Here is a 13,453-nt window from a genome sequence, read left to right as displayed (position 1 = left end):
ATCAATAAATTTTCAATTCTGTTCTTTATTAAAGCAATACTTGACAAAACCACTTGACTGAGAAACAGCTTCATGGAACAGAAGCCAGCTGTCTTCTGACAAGAAAGCCTACATTTACTGAATAACGTATGTCATGATTGTCTTTTTTTTTCCCCTTTTCCTTCTGTTTTTTAGGTCCAGTTCTTTTTGTGCTGAAAAATACAGCCATTTCCTCCTCTCTACTACTCTTTCATTCATACTGTTACTAATTCCTCTTCCCACTGTCTGGATAGCATCTTGGATTTCCTCTATGTTTTCAACAATTTGGTGAAAATAACCAGCTTGCAGCCTGGAAAAACACTCCTAATAAGCTGTATGTTTATGACTGCTGCTCAGTCTCTGTTTTTCACTTTAATCACAAGTCCCCAAACACTTCTCCACATTATCTACCAATTAGTTATGCTAGTTCTAATCTGTACCAATCCAGCTTTACAAAAACCCTCCTCACAACACAGCCTCAGGATCTGGCTCCAGCTCATCAAGTCACCTCTGTCTGCTTAACCTCAGCAGCAGCAGTTTCTCCCTTTCTAATGCTGAACTCTCAAGGAGAGATGGTGCTGATCACCTTTCTTATGTTAAAGGCCATTTGCCTCTCCTTGGGGAAGTATTACATTAATGGATAACAGAAACAGAGGGTCATTCTGAACAAAAACCAAAACCCAAAGAGAAGATACGGTGTGTGCTTCAAGGTATCCGAAAGTATTACTGCTCTCTTTATAATGAGGAAAATAACAGCATTTGTTGCCTAAGTGGTATGGGCACATACTGGTCATTAGCACTAGTGGGAGTCAAGGAGCTGTACTGATATCCCATTATTACTACTCACACAGGCCTGTCCCTCTTCATTACCTTAAACCAGAAACTTCTGATAGGTTACAAGCAAATTCATGTACTCTCTTTGTGCTATGTTACTTTGAAGAACAAAGAAAAAGCCTGATGAAGAAGATGCTAAACTGTAATTCTATTAAATAACAAAGCAGAATATCATAGTCAATTACATATTTAAAGATTGAAAGCAGGCTCACAGTTGTAAACAAATCTTTAATTCAGGCTTTGTTTCAAAGACTTCTCCAAGCTTTCTATTTATCAGAGACAAATGGTGAAATGATGAGTCCTGCATCATATAATTTTCTAGTATTCAAAAGAATTTCTCTGGCAAGAAAAAACTATCTACAATTCAGTGCATCATTGTAGCATGGGTTTTTTGGTGGTTTTATTTCCTTGCTAGCTTTTCTTATGAGAGGACTGAAGTTCCTGAAGTGAACCGTAAAAACATAAGGAAGACTTTGGATGGATATATTATTTAGTGCCAAGAAGAAGGAATGACCTCCCTGAACTGATGCCAAAAGAAGTGGGTACAAAACAGCAGGTACCCAGAATCTTATGGAAATAAGATTCCATACTGAGCATGCTTAGCAGCTTTCTTAACTCCTGAGAGAAAGCCACTAGCTATGACAGGGAAGCTAATCCTCGTGAATTGTACATACTGAGATTGTGACACACACCACTACTTAATGAGAATTAAAAACTGCCACCACGCCCCAGCTGAAGAGGGCACACCTAGACCAGCAAAGGTGTTAGTTGGTAAACCCCCATGGCAGATCTCTTGGCTACCGTGTAAGATATTCTGGCAGAAGGTATGGAGAGAACCACACATCTGTGAATGCTGGTACAAGGTCTGCTGTGTTAGAGAATGTGCCCTCTTGTACTGATGAAGTCCATACCTGGACTGCAGATATTAACAATCTGATATTGTAAGATAAGCATGCTAATCACATAGCTGGCAACATGTCTTGTATTAGAGGTTACTTCATTGACTGAATCACAACTGGAAAGCAAATGAGTTTAGATATACAAAGTGTAGACCCGCTAAAAACTTTATTTTAGAATTATTTTGGAGTATCTTTACAGGAAAATATAATGGACTTACTCATAGGTTTTTCTTTACAGTTAATTTTTTAGAGAGCAAAGAATATTTGAAATGCTTTAAATCTGAACTCTTTGTTCAGACAACTACACCATTTTGTTTTCCCAACTGATGCTGATACAAAGCAGTTCTGTAGTTTTATTTGGTGCTTAAAGCAAATAAAACCCTCTGGTACTCTGTAACTTTATTTCTATCAAAGGAAAACTTGGTAAAAGATCATGAATATTGAAGTCCTACAGATAACTTTTGACACAAGTTGAAGTGAACGAGCTCTATTTCTACTGATGCTTATTTGTCAGCAGTTTTATTTCCTGAAGCTTGTGTAGAACTATTTGCGTTCTGCAATTAAAACTTCATGTTTATTACACCCAAAACATACCTCATTCCACATTTTTATAGGGAACCATCAGACATATGGGAGATGCCACATCGGTGAGATTTATTTCAACTTAATGGAAGCTGTAAATATCACTTTCATCAAGTAATGCTGCAAGTCATTTTATCTTTTATGTAAACGCAGTTGGCAAATATTTAACAGAAGGTAAAATCCTGCTGCCTCAAGATTGCTTTTAAAATGACTTGATCTTTTTGGGCAACATGCAGTTTACAGGAAAGAACTACATCTTGGCACATGAGTGCATTTGTCAAATTTATGCATTGAGTAGTTCACAATTCCGAACAATATTCAAGATGCTTCAGTGGTTACCTTTCTTGATGAAAAAAGGCAAAGAAATGGCTCAATACACAGTAAAGAGATCTGCAAGCAGGCAAAGTGACACAACGCAGCACACTTCAGATGCACAAGGGAGCATACAGGCACATGCAGATACTATCTCCCAGTAAGACTTACTGGCTTAAGCATCATATTGGACAAACAAGGCTGAATTATATTCAAACAACTCAAATCACATTCAACCTAGCTCACTAGCATTGGCACAACTTTTCTTAAGACTTTCTGGTTTTTATCCTTCTTGGATTAAAATCAGACAGGCTCTAATCACATCCATGGCTGACGTTTCATAGAAATTCAGTCCAAAAAATGGTTGTTATGGAAGAATTTAAAGCAGACCATTCAGCACTGAACATTCAGAATAAAGAACAACTTTTCCTTTTCTTAGCACATCACCATTTGCTGCAGCTCTTTTAGGCTACAGCCAAGTTACAAGAAGCACTTCCTACCCTGACCTTAATGTAGTTTGGTTCATGGTACAGACTAAGGCCTAGCAAAATTTAGATATCCAATTTAGTATTGGAACATGAAGAAAAATTCATATAACATTTTTGCCATGTTTATGCTTTCTATTTCATGATTCCCAATTACAATATGTATAATTACAAACAAATACATGATAAATCCTACAGGCTTTTGGCACCCCTCCTTCACTGGGAAGGTTAAAGACCGAGTTACAGAGACACTTGCCCCTTCTGCTGCTTCTTTTGCAGAGCCTCCTTCTGTTGACCACACTGTTAGACTTTTAGCAGAACAGTGGAGAATTCTCTAACATGTGTACAGCCTTTACCTGCTAGAATAGAGCGTAGGTTGATCACGTTGACAGTGCTCATCTACATTCAAGGAAGAAGAAGAAAGTGTGGTTGCCAAGGAAGCTGCTTCAAACAGAGATTGAGTGCTTGGCACTAGATCCGGCCGGTGGTGTGAACCGAGTACTGCATATACAGAAATAAAGAACTACATTAACAAATTTCATTTCAAGTTGAGCCCAGGAATCTTCATGTAAGTATATGGAGTCCCATAGTGCCCTCATCAGCTTCTTGAAGTTTCTTAACATTTGAATTGATGAGATGATAGTATTCATATGTCCATACCCACACTCTTTTCTATTACAGAGTGAATTTCAGCTGCTAACCAGTACGTTCAGCAGAATACAGAGTAACTCCAAAGTCAAATATTAAACAGAGGTATGAGTTATGAATTCTTCTCAGTTCTGGAACTATTCTCATGCTACCAGGGCTCATTTGTCAGACTGGATTAGGCAATTGGTTCTGCTTTTGTCATGGCTGTGGCCAAGTTCTGAAAGGGGCAAAATTGGTAACTTTTCAAAAAGACTTTGGGAACAATGAACTGAGCTTCAAAACACTTCATGTGACATGCTTGTTTAAAGGTCAGTGAAAAGGATAGCACTGGCTATACAGCCTTAATTCACTACCTAGGCTGAATACATTTTTCTAGGATGTCCTGAAATCTGAAAGTTTAACATCACATTACAAACTTTGAGTCTGATGTCCTCTTGTTCCTGAAGGTCCATTTTGCCAAACATTACTAACTACTCCCTCCATAAGAATAACCTGACTCTGATTTTGAGAGATCAGCCATATTGGGGGCTTTCTAGTTATAGGACTTCTATGGCTTGTATAAAATTCCTTTAAAAACATTGTTTAGGTTGTTGATTTGAAAGACAGTACCTTCATCATCAAGGCTGGCATAACTTTGTCCTTCAGCAAGAATGCCATGCTTTTCCTCCTTCCATTCCTGGCTAACTGCGCACACTATTTCTTGTGATGCTGCCTTTAGGGCTGTGATGGAATTGCACCGTTTCTTTGAAGGCGAAGGCTTTAAAGCTGTATTACCAAATGAACATAGGTGTTGAATGATGTCATCTTATCTCCCTGCACATCTTTAACAGCATATGGAAAAGGTAAGTCATACAGAAAATCTAGGTTTTGAATACAAATGAAGAGCACATCCAGAAACCTACTTAACAAACATTATATTAAAACTAGAGTGAAAGGTATTGTTATTTCATCTACAAGGGAAGTACTTTTGTCTTTTTCAGTTTCTTACTGCTTATTATAGGACAATAAGTCGAGTCACTGGCACCACTAAGTTAAAAAACTCATGTGGAGTACTAGCCCATGTAATCAGAGACAGAATGATACACAAAAAAACCCCCAGAAAACAGGAAAACTGAAAAGACGTTTGGAGTATTCTGAGAGGTTACAACCATTTTTTTGAGCTGTTAAATACTACTATGTAATGATACTGCAGAATTTCCACTTCAGACTCATGTGTCAAACACTTCCTTTGGGTACCATGAACACTTCCAAAATCTTGATGGTGTGCACACTCAGATATGAGCTCCTCTTTTATAATTCTTAACAGGACCTGCCTACTTAAAAAGCATTTTGAGTCAAACCCAAACTGATCATTGCCACTACTACTGAACCATGACCTCCATCTGTAGTTCTTCTCCAGAAGGATCCCAGCTAATTCATTTAGTGTTTCGCAGCTGCTGATCTCCATGCACTGGTTTACTACAAATTTCAAATTAAAAACATCAAGTCTTGGCTAAAGACTGAAGAAAAGAATCAGATGCATAGTTCCAGGGTATTTTTAAAAAAATAACATAGTAGATATTTGCTGAGCTAGCCTCTGCCCAAGGCTAAATCCACTTACTAAGTTTTTGTTTACAATTACACATGGTTGTTAATTACACATGGTTGTTCTGTGCACTAGGGGAAAAAACAAATTCAGAACAGGGCTTAAGTGTTTAAACTGAAATGTATGACTCAAAGCCTAGAAATAATGTTCCTGAAGGCAGGAACACTCACAATTTTTTATTTTATGAAAGAATGATAATGCATTTGAACCATTAATCTGTATAGAAGTATATTAACAGTCATGTATACAGAAGAAATCAATAAGAGCAGGATACTTGGACAGGTTAATAGCCTGGAAAAATGAGACAGATGAATTAAGAGCAGAGAGAAAATCAGACATGATATCCCTTAATTGTACATTGTACGCCTCAAATACAGAACAGGTTGTGTCTTGTCCTGGAACAAATCTAGCAGTAAGAATTAGAAAGAATTGGGAAAAAAAGACTCAGATGTTGAGGTAACATATATAGCATTTATTTTGTCAAACAGAAGTATCAAGTAGTAAGGAGCAGACACTCTTTATTCTTTATCAATGCAGAGGAGCTCCTTTGAGTATTGTCTCAGACAGAAGAACTCCCACCAGTTCTTTGGCAAAATTATTCTAAGATTTAAAGAGAACTGAGTCTCAGGAGGCTCCTTTCTCCTTTCCGCTGAATTTTGCTTCACATTTTGCCACATTACATCAGACTCTTCTATTTTCTTATTAATCAGTTTTGTCCAAAGGATTTAACTTTTAACACTTTAAATCGTTAATTTATTCTAGTATTCGTAGTCATTCTTGTTTTACTTAAATCTCATTTAGTTCAAGCGTGCGTTTGTATTTTGTTCCCCCTCTGACCACATAGACTTATTTCTCACTCCAGATAACTAATGAAAATGTTAGGAGAACAGCCTAACACTGGTCCAAAAGTATTGCAAAACACCTTCTATCAGTTTAAGACAATGCCATATGCTCAACAGTCCTCCTGTAGTATTGGAGCCGAGTGTCCATTCCACATTTTGACACTCAAACTCCAAGGCAAATACACTTTCATGAGCAGGATTATGAAACTGCTAACTCTGATCCATTTTAAATTACAAGCTTCTCTACAAACTAGATAGTTCTAGCCCATCAGTTAATATTTACTTGTCAAGAACTCTGCTTCACAAAAAACCCTCAAAACTCAGAAAACACTCTCTCCTAGAGGGTAAGCAAAAACACCCCTTCTCTTACTAGAAAGAAACAAAAAGCCCTGTGCAGTTTCAGCATCACTTCCATGGGTTTAAAAAAATAATCTGGTAGTAAAGCAGCAAGTTAGTATGTATGCACACTATTTAAAATACCTAATCTGTATGTCTTACTGTAATGTGTTATGCCACTTGTGATAACTGTTGGAAAAAAAAACCTCATTGCTCACATAATCAGAACAGTTTTTGCCCAAAGAACAGCCGGGACCTCATCAAACCCCAAGCACTCATCTTTGCATTGCCAGTATATTTATTAGGTCTTCCCTACAGCATTCGTTACTGCACACACATTGAGCAGATCTCAGCAGTTTTCAGAGAATGGCTTGTGTTGGAAGGGATCTTAAAAATCATCTAGTTCCAAACCCCACTGACCCCAGAGACACCTTCCACTAGGCCAGCTTGCTCAGATCCCCATTGAAACTGGCCTTGAACACTTCCAGGATGGGGCATCTACAATTTCTCTGGGCAGCCTGTTCCAGTGCCTAATCACCCTCACTTGTAAAGTGCTTCTTCCTGACACCTAACCTAAATCTACTCTTCTTCAGCTGAAAGCCAATCGCTCTTGTCCCATCACTATATGCCCTTTTAAAAAGGGTATCTCCAGCCTTTAGGTACTGGAAGGGTGCTACAAGATTTTCCCAGAGACTTCTCTTCTCTGGGCTGAACATCCCCAACTTGCTCAGTTTGCCTTCACAGGAGAGGTCCTCCATTCTTCTAATCATGTTGGTGGCCCTCCTCTGGACTCTCTCTGACAAGCCCATGTCCCCCTGTGCTGGGGACCCCAGGACCAGCACTGCAGGTGGGGTCTCACCAGAGCAGAGGGCAGAATCCCCTCCCTGGCCCTGCTGCCCACCCTGCTTTGGATGCAGCCCAGGACACGTTTGGCTTTCTGGGCTGTGAGTGCACAGTGCTGGGTCATGTGCAGCCTCTCCTCCACCACCACCCCCAAGTCCTTCTCAGCAGGGCTGCCCTGGATCTGTTCATCCCCCAGCCTGTGTTGGTACCTGGGGTTACCCCAACCCAGATGTAACACTTTGCACTTGGCTTTGTTGAACCTGGTAAGGTTCCCATGGGCCCACTTCTCAAGCTTGTCTGGATCTCTTTTGTCCCCCATCACCATCTTTCTCTGCACTAGCAATGCTTCAGATTGAATTTCCTTTCAGTAGCATGATCAACTTACAGATAAATTATCCATCAATTCAGTAATATTTATAAGACTCACAAAAAGTCTTACTTTCCTGAAAAGCTGTCATAACATATCATGCATACAGGGAATCACTACTTGGGGTTAATTCAAATTTTCTTTTTCTTCTAAAGATTCCTTCATTCTACTTAAAATAACTTAATTTTAAAAATATAGTTACTCTCAGCCTTCTCCTTTCATCTGTCTATCCTATTCTTTTTTTTATTTAGAATGTCACAAAATACTTATCACCTACACTTCTGCCTTCTTGTTGCATTATCAGTTTTCCATCTTCTTTCATATGCCCTCAGACAATCATGTTTGTTGTTCTGGTTTGCCAGGCCTCTAACAGTGGTTTTCATGGGCAGGCTCAGAGTTTGCAGGCTCAGAGTTCACATGCTCAACTGGTCTTTTGAAAATCATAACTCATCTTTAGGCAACATGCAGAGCAACAAAGGCCAGTATGACTTCCAGTGGTAGAAAACGTAGTAAAAATAAACCTTGATCTGAACTTTTGATGGAAGAAGCCTGTATGAAGGAGTCTCTAAACTTTTTTCTTTATTAGTAAAATGCTAAATTAATTTCCCTGAGTTGAATCAGTTTTGCCTGGGACAGTAATTAGTGAGTGATCTCTCCCTGTCCTTATTTGGACCCACATGCCTTTTGTTATAACTTTTCCCCCATCTAGTTGAAGCGGGGGAGTGATAGAGTGTCTAGGTGGTCACCTGAAGCCAACATTAGCCCACTTCACCCACTAAGTAGCTAATAGTGATATGTACCTTACCCTTGAGAGTTAATTAAAAGATAAGGAAGGAGAAATGGAGAGGAAAACTAGATATTTGAATTATGGGTTTTTTTCTTGATAAAGCACAGAAGAAATCTGTATCAAAGAGAAGAATACCTAATGCTGGAGATGGCATATAAACAATCTTTACTTCTGCAAAATAAATAAATTAAAATCAATGGAGGTATTTCTACAATTACTAGATGCAGGACTGGATATGTCATTAGATCATGAAACTTAATGTGCTAATATATAGGAACCTCTTTTACCTTTAGACAGCCCTGATGTGACAAAAATACATAATACAAAATTCTCTGTAATTTTACTATTACAGTAAAATCCAAATTGCCAGAAATGTAGTTTCTTGACTGGAGCTACGAAAGTGCTACATGATGTTGAAGAAAGGCTTGCCAAGACAGAAGCATTATAAAATTAGGGTTATAAAAATATCTAAAAGATTAGAAGTCACTACTTTCTTACCTTGAACTTTTTTGAAAACTCTTGCATTCATAAACTTTAAAAATCTGTCTGCATAAAAACTTGGTCGGTGAACCGAAACAGTATCCTACAGGATTGAAAAAGGTCTCAGTCACATTTTCCACAAGTAAATCACAAGTAAGGTGTCAAGAAAGAAGCTGGACACCTCAGCCAACTATATTATACATTTCAGGCGTAGTCAAAACTAGTGAATCATTACAATTTTTTTTTCTTTTAAAGGTTAATTCTTCAAGAACTTTTTAGGTATTTCATTTATGAAATTATGAGTTATGAATTATACAGCTATATTCTGCAAAATCTTCCAAGCATTTGAAATGAATTTTTTCAAATTACGGATATTTTTCAGTTACAGACTCATCAATGTCCTGCTAAGTGGCTAGTCTTGTGTAAGTTATAAGAACAAGCTGATAATATTAGTTGTTATCTGAAAGCTCAACAAGTAAAATCAGAGCATGTATTGGGAAGATTTCAGCAGAAGCTCAAACCACATGGTGATGTTAGACTACAAATATACCAGAACTAGTTTCTTCCTGGTCAACATGAGTCAAAGGTCCACTAGCTAAAAATCAGCAGTTTAAAAAAATAATAAAATCTACTTACCCCATCATAAACAAGAGCTTTCCAAGAATGTTCCAGCCTCTTCATTAACCTAAGTATGTAAAAATCAAAATCAGAACTGCTTTATAAAATTTCCATTTTTACAAGTTATTTCAGAATATTTTACTCAGTGAAAATTCATTGAAAGTTGAAGTTCAACTTACCTGTAAGACTGGAGAATATCAATAATACCCATAAATAAAAGCAGTTTTTCTCCTTTATGGCTTTTTGCTGGAATACCTCCCATTCTGAGAGAAACAACATAGTTAGAATCTCCTTTAAGACATCTCTGATCACCAGTTACCAGCTGAACTGTACCCACTTGCAAACCCAAAGGAATAGACAATATTAAAGCCAGATGCTACAGTGCAAAGTCAGTCAAATGTGAGTCACCTAACATGCAATGGATTTTAAATACAAAATCAGAAGTACTTCGGATTCAGTGGTAAATATCCATCATTCAAAAAAAGGATTAATATTTTGAGATACTTTTTAGATAGAATTGGAAGTGTTCAGATGATCTGAAAATTGGAAAAAAATTATACATCAGTTCATTGTTAAGGAAAGTAAGTGACTTTAGATAAGGGAGAATTTTCTCACTTTATTGATCCTAGGTAAAAAAATCATAGAGAGTCAGAACATTAATCAAAGTCTTAAAAGGTTGTTTCATATATTTTTCACTAAAAACTATGTATTACTGTGCTTTTCCAAAGTTTCTTTACAGACAGTAAGTGACAGATAAAGCAACAGTATCAAGCTAAGAATTCTGACCGCGTGGGCTTCCAGTTGGTCCAGGGTCTGTACTCAGCCATGAACTTAAAGAACAAGACCTTCCTTCTAAGACCCTCTCTTCCTACTCGAACACCTAGAAAAACGGGTCCATTGTTTTTAGAACCTCAGCATTGTTTTTTGCTCCACTAGCCATTATGTCAATATGAGAGAGGAGATAGTGCAAGGCGCCAAGGAAGGACTCCACTTGTCAGGATCTGAGTAGCACTATATAAGCTCAAGTGATGTGGGAGCCCAGGGTGGCAGACAATGCAACACCTCTGCCATCATACAACAGCACTGGCCATCTTCTGTGTGAATGTGAGTCAGTTGTAAAAACTGAGTGAAATAAAACTGTCTAATTTATACTCTAGAGTTCTCAACACCTGGAAATTCTCTATGAATGCTAAATATCCTAACTCTCCCACCTGTTTGCTGTAGGTTTAAGCACAGGTTTCTATATCATTATTTGTATTTACCGACACAGCTCCCTTGAGAACCAGGAGAAAAGTAAATCCTTAATTTTAAATTAAATCCTCATTATAATGAAGGACTGATTATATACAATGCTGAATGGATTTGCTCTCATAGCCCTTAATATATTATGAAGGAAACAACAGAGTAATGATTGTCTATATATTCCAATTTCCATTCAAGTTTTTGCTAGAAGAAAAATAAGAGAAAAGCTTCAGTTCTTGGTCTCAGGAAATCTCATATATGACTGCACTTCAGTGTTTGATGATATCATTCTATGTATATTGACTATACAACTTCAAGATGAAAACAACTGCTGTAGGAATATCCATTTCAATGTTAATTTATAATTTTTGCTTAGGTCTCACCAGGCTGCTTCCAGTTAAAATTAGATTACAGCTGGGACTCTTGTAATAGCTGTCTAATAACATATTTTAGAAAAAAGAACGCTCTTGAGCATACGTAAGTCACTCTGAACTATCATGCCATCATGTATTTAAAGACAATCGATCTACTAATCAACATTTCAATTTCATGCTCTGTGGCAAATCTTGATGATGCAGCTTTTGGGGGCGGGGGGGGAAAGGCTCAATCTTTCAATTCCTGGAATGCAGCGTACTCATTAATGTTTTGACTGTTAATAGTTCTAACAGTAATCTTAAGAGCAGATTACAGCACTTACGTGTTTGTTGTCTCTGTGGTGACAGAGTCTCCAGACTTCCCAGGGCCCTGTATTGACTCCATGGCTGTGGAATAAAGAACTTTCTGCCCTCCATGGCGTTTTGCATCTGATGCACTCTGGGAACACTCTCCTTCTTTTTCCTTCATGGTACTTTTCAATATGTGGATCCCCAGAAGCAGACTGTAATCCATGATCTTAAAACTTTCTAGGACCTATGGACACAGAAGAAATGGCTATACTGAAACAACAAAAGAATTCACAACAGCATTTTGCAAACCGCAGTGTAAACAGGCACAAGTTTTGAGGCAAAAGCTTCTCTTACCAGGAAAATGTGTGAAATTACAGTTAAACAAAAACATTTTACTATCCCACACAAGCCAAAGTGCTAGTTATCTAATTAGCTGAATGTTCTTGTAACAAACTGGAAAGAAAGATGCACAGCCAAAATGTAACCTGATGTTATTTTACAGTCAAGGAAGATAATTCCAGGCAGCACCTTTTCATTTATAGCAAATAATCAATTAATGGTTCCATCATGGACTTATGAACAACACACTTTTAAAATCATCTCTAAGCTACATTCCAGACATCCCTGAGCATTTTTGCCTATACTACTCTCTTATCTCCCTTCCACCTCCTGTTTATAACAGCAACCATATTCTTGGACAACTTTCGAATGTCAAAAAATGTATTTGCTACTACCCTCGTATTGGCAGCTAATGAGATTGGAGTACAAAAATCATGCACCTCTCTACTAGGCTAAATAGGCCCTATCTAAACTCAAAAGACAAGTTTTACTTCTGAAGCATGACTTAATCAACCAGCCTTCTCTTCTAGCTCTATCAACCATTTCTGTCTCTGACAGCATGTCTTCTCTCACACACTTTCATTTGTTTTTAGTCAGCTACACCATTACAAAGTGCAGCATGCTGTCATTGAAAGGTAATACAGCTCAAGTCAGTACCCAAACATGAACTAAAGCAAGCTGTGATCACATCTAGTAATATAACCAAACTGCTCACAGACAGCAACAGTGTTTAAGGTCTTACACAACAGCTCTACTAAGTGGAGGCAGAAACACCAGTAACATTCAGGAGGGATATGCTGTGCCACTCACCTCTCCTTTACCTCACGCAGCTCAGCAGTAGCTCATTATATGTTTTGGCATATAGCGCCCTAAGATAATGGTGTCATTTTTGTCACAGAATCAAAAGGCAATAGTACATGAACAAGAGAGATTTTACAGAGAAGAGAGAGCAGATTCTAGGTCTGTAATTTTGATGAAGATTATCCAGCATAAATATTTTTAGTTAAGCAGAAACATCCCTTCTCTTAATGAAAAAAAAAAAAAGTGCAATTCCAGCACTTGAGAAGGTTTAAAGACTATGTAGCAGTAAATCAGTAACTTAGTATGGATCTGTATTTCTTATCATAAGGTTTTTATAACACTTATCCTAGTTGTTGGAAAAATACTCATTGCTCAGAGTATCAGAGCAGTGATGAAACTAAGCATAACACACTGTAATCTAAACGTAGAAAGGTGCAGCCTGATTTTCAGACTCAAAGAATGACTTTAAGGCACTGTGGGTTTGCTCTTATGCAAAGGGATCCTACACAGTGGTGCCTTAGTTCAAATGGAACAAAAAAAAAGGCTGGTAATGCATGCCCTTAGTAGTCCACAGCATCTTCTGATGACAGAACTCACAAAGGGTTTCAGACACAACAAAAAAGTATATTCTAAATTACCATACCACCAGATTTGGAAATTTTATTGTGCATTGTGTGGAAACGTTGGTAGTTTACAATCATAAATTGCAAAAATAGCATGGCTAACAGGAACAAAAGCACTCAGTGCCAAAAACCTCTAAAATTTTCTTT

At 37.7% G+C, this 13,453-nt stretch overlaps 1 protein-coding gene across 5 annotated transcripts in view; it reads right to left on the bottom strand.

Moving 5' to 3' along the window:
• The window catches only part of PIP5K1B (phosphatidylinositol-4-phosphate 5-kinase type 1 beta), a 93,912-nt gene that overhangs the window by 11,915 nt on the left and 68,544 nt on the right, over positions 1-13,453 (bottom strand). For all 5 annotated transcript variants that reach the window (XM_042012706.1, XM_042012701.1, XM_042012705.1 and 2 more), the window contains 6 exons: positions 11,576-11,787; positions 9,816-9,899; positions 9,655-9,703; positions 9,037-9,121; positions 4,388-4,543; positions 3,487-3,631 (listed from right to left, as the gene is read on the bottom strand). In XM_042012706.1, the coding sequence (XP_041868640.1) occupies positions 3,487-3,631; positions 4,388-4,543; positions 9,037-9,121; positions 9,655-9,703; positions 9,816-9,899; positions 11,576-11,787 (731 nt within the window). The remainder of the gene's footprint in view (positions 1-3,486; positions 3,632-4,387; positions 4,544-9,036; positions 9,122-9,654; positions 9,704-9,815; positions 9,900-11,575; positions 11,788-13,453) is intronic.

The sequence above is a fragment of the Corvus kubaryi genome, unplaced genomic scaffold, assembly GCF_017639235.1.
Source record: "Corvus kubaryi isolate FWS band 111438036 unplaced genomic scaffold, C.kubaryi_AGA036_p1.0 split1-37296, whole genome shotgun sequence".
Taxonomy (NCBI): domain Eukaryota; kingdom Metazoa; phylum Chordata; class Aves; order Passeriformes; family Corvidae; genus Corvus; species Corvus kubaryi.
This window is presented reverse-complemented; position numbering and strand designations above follow the sequence as displayed.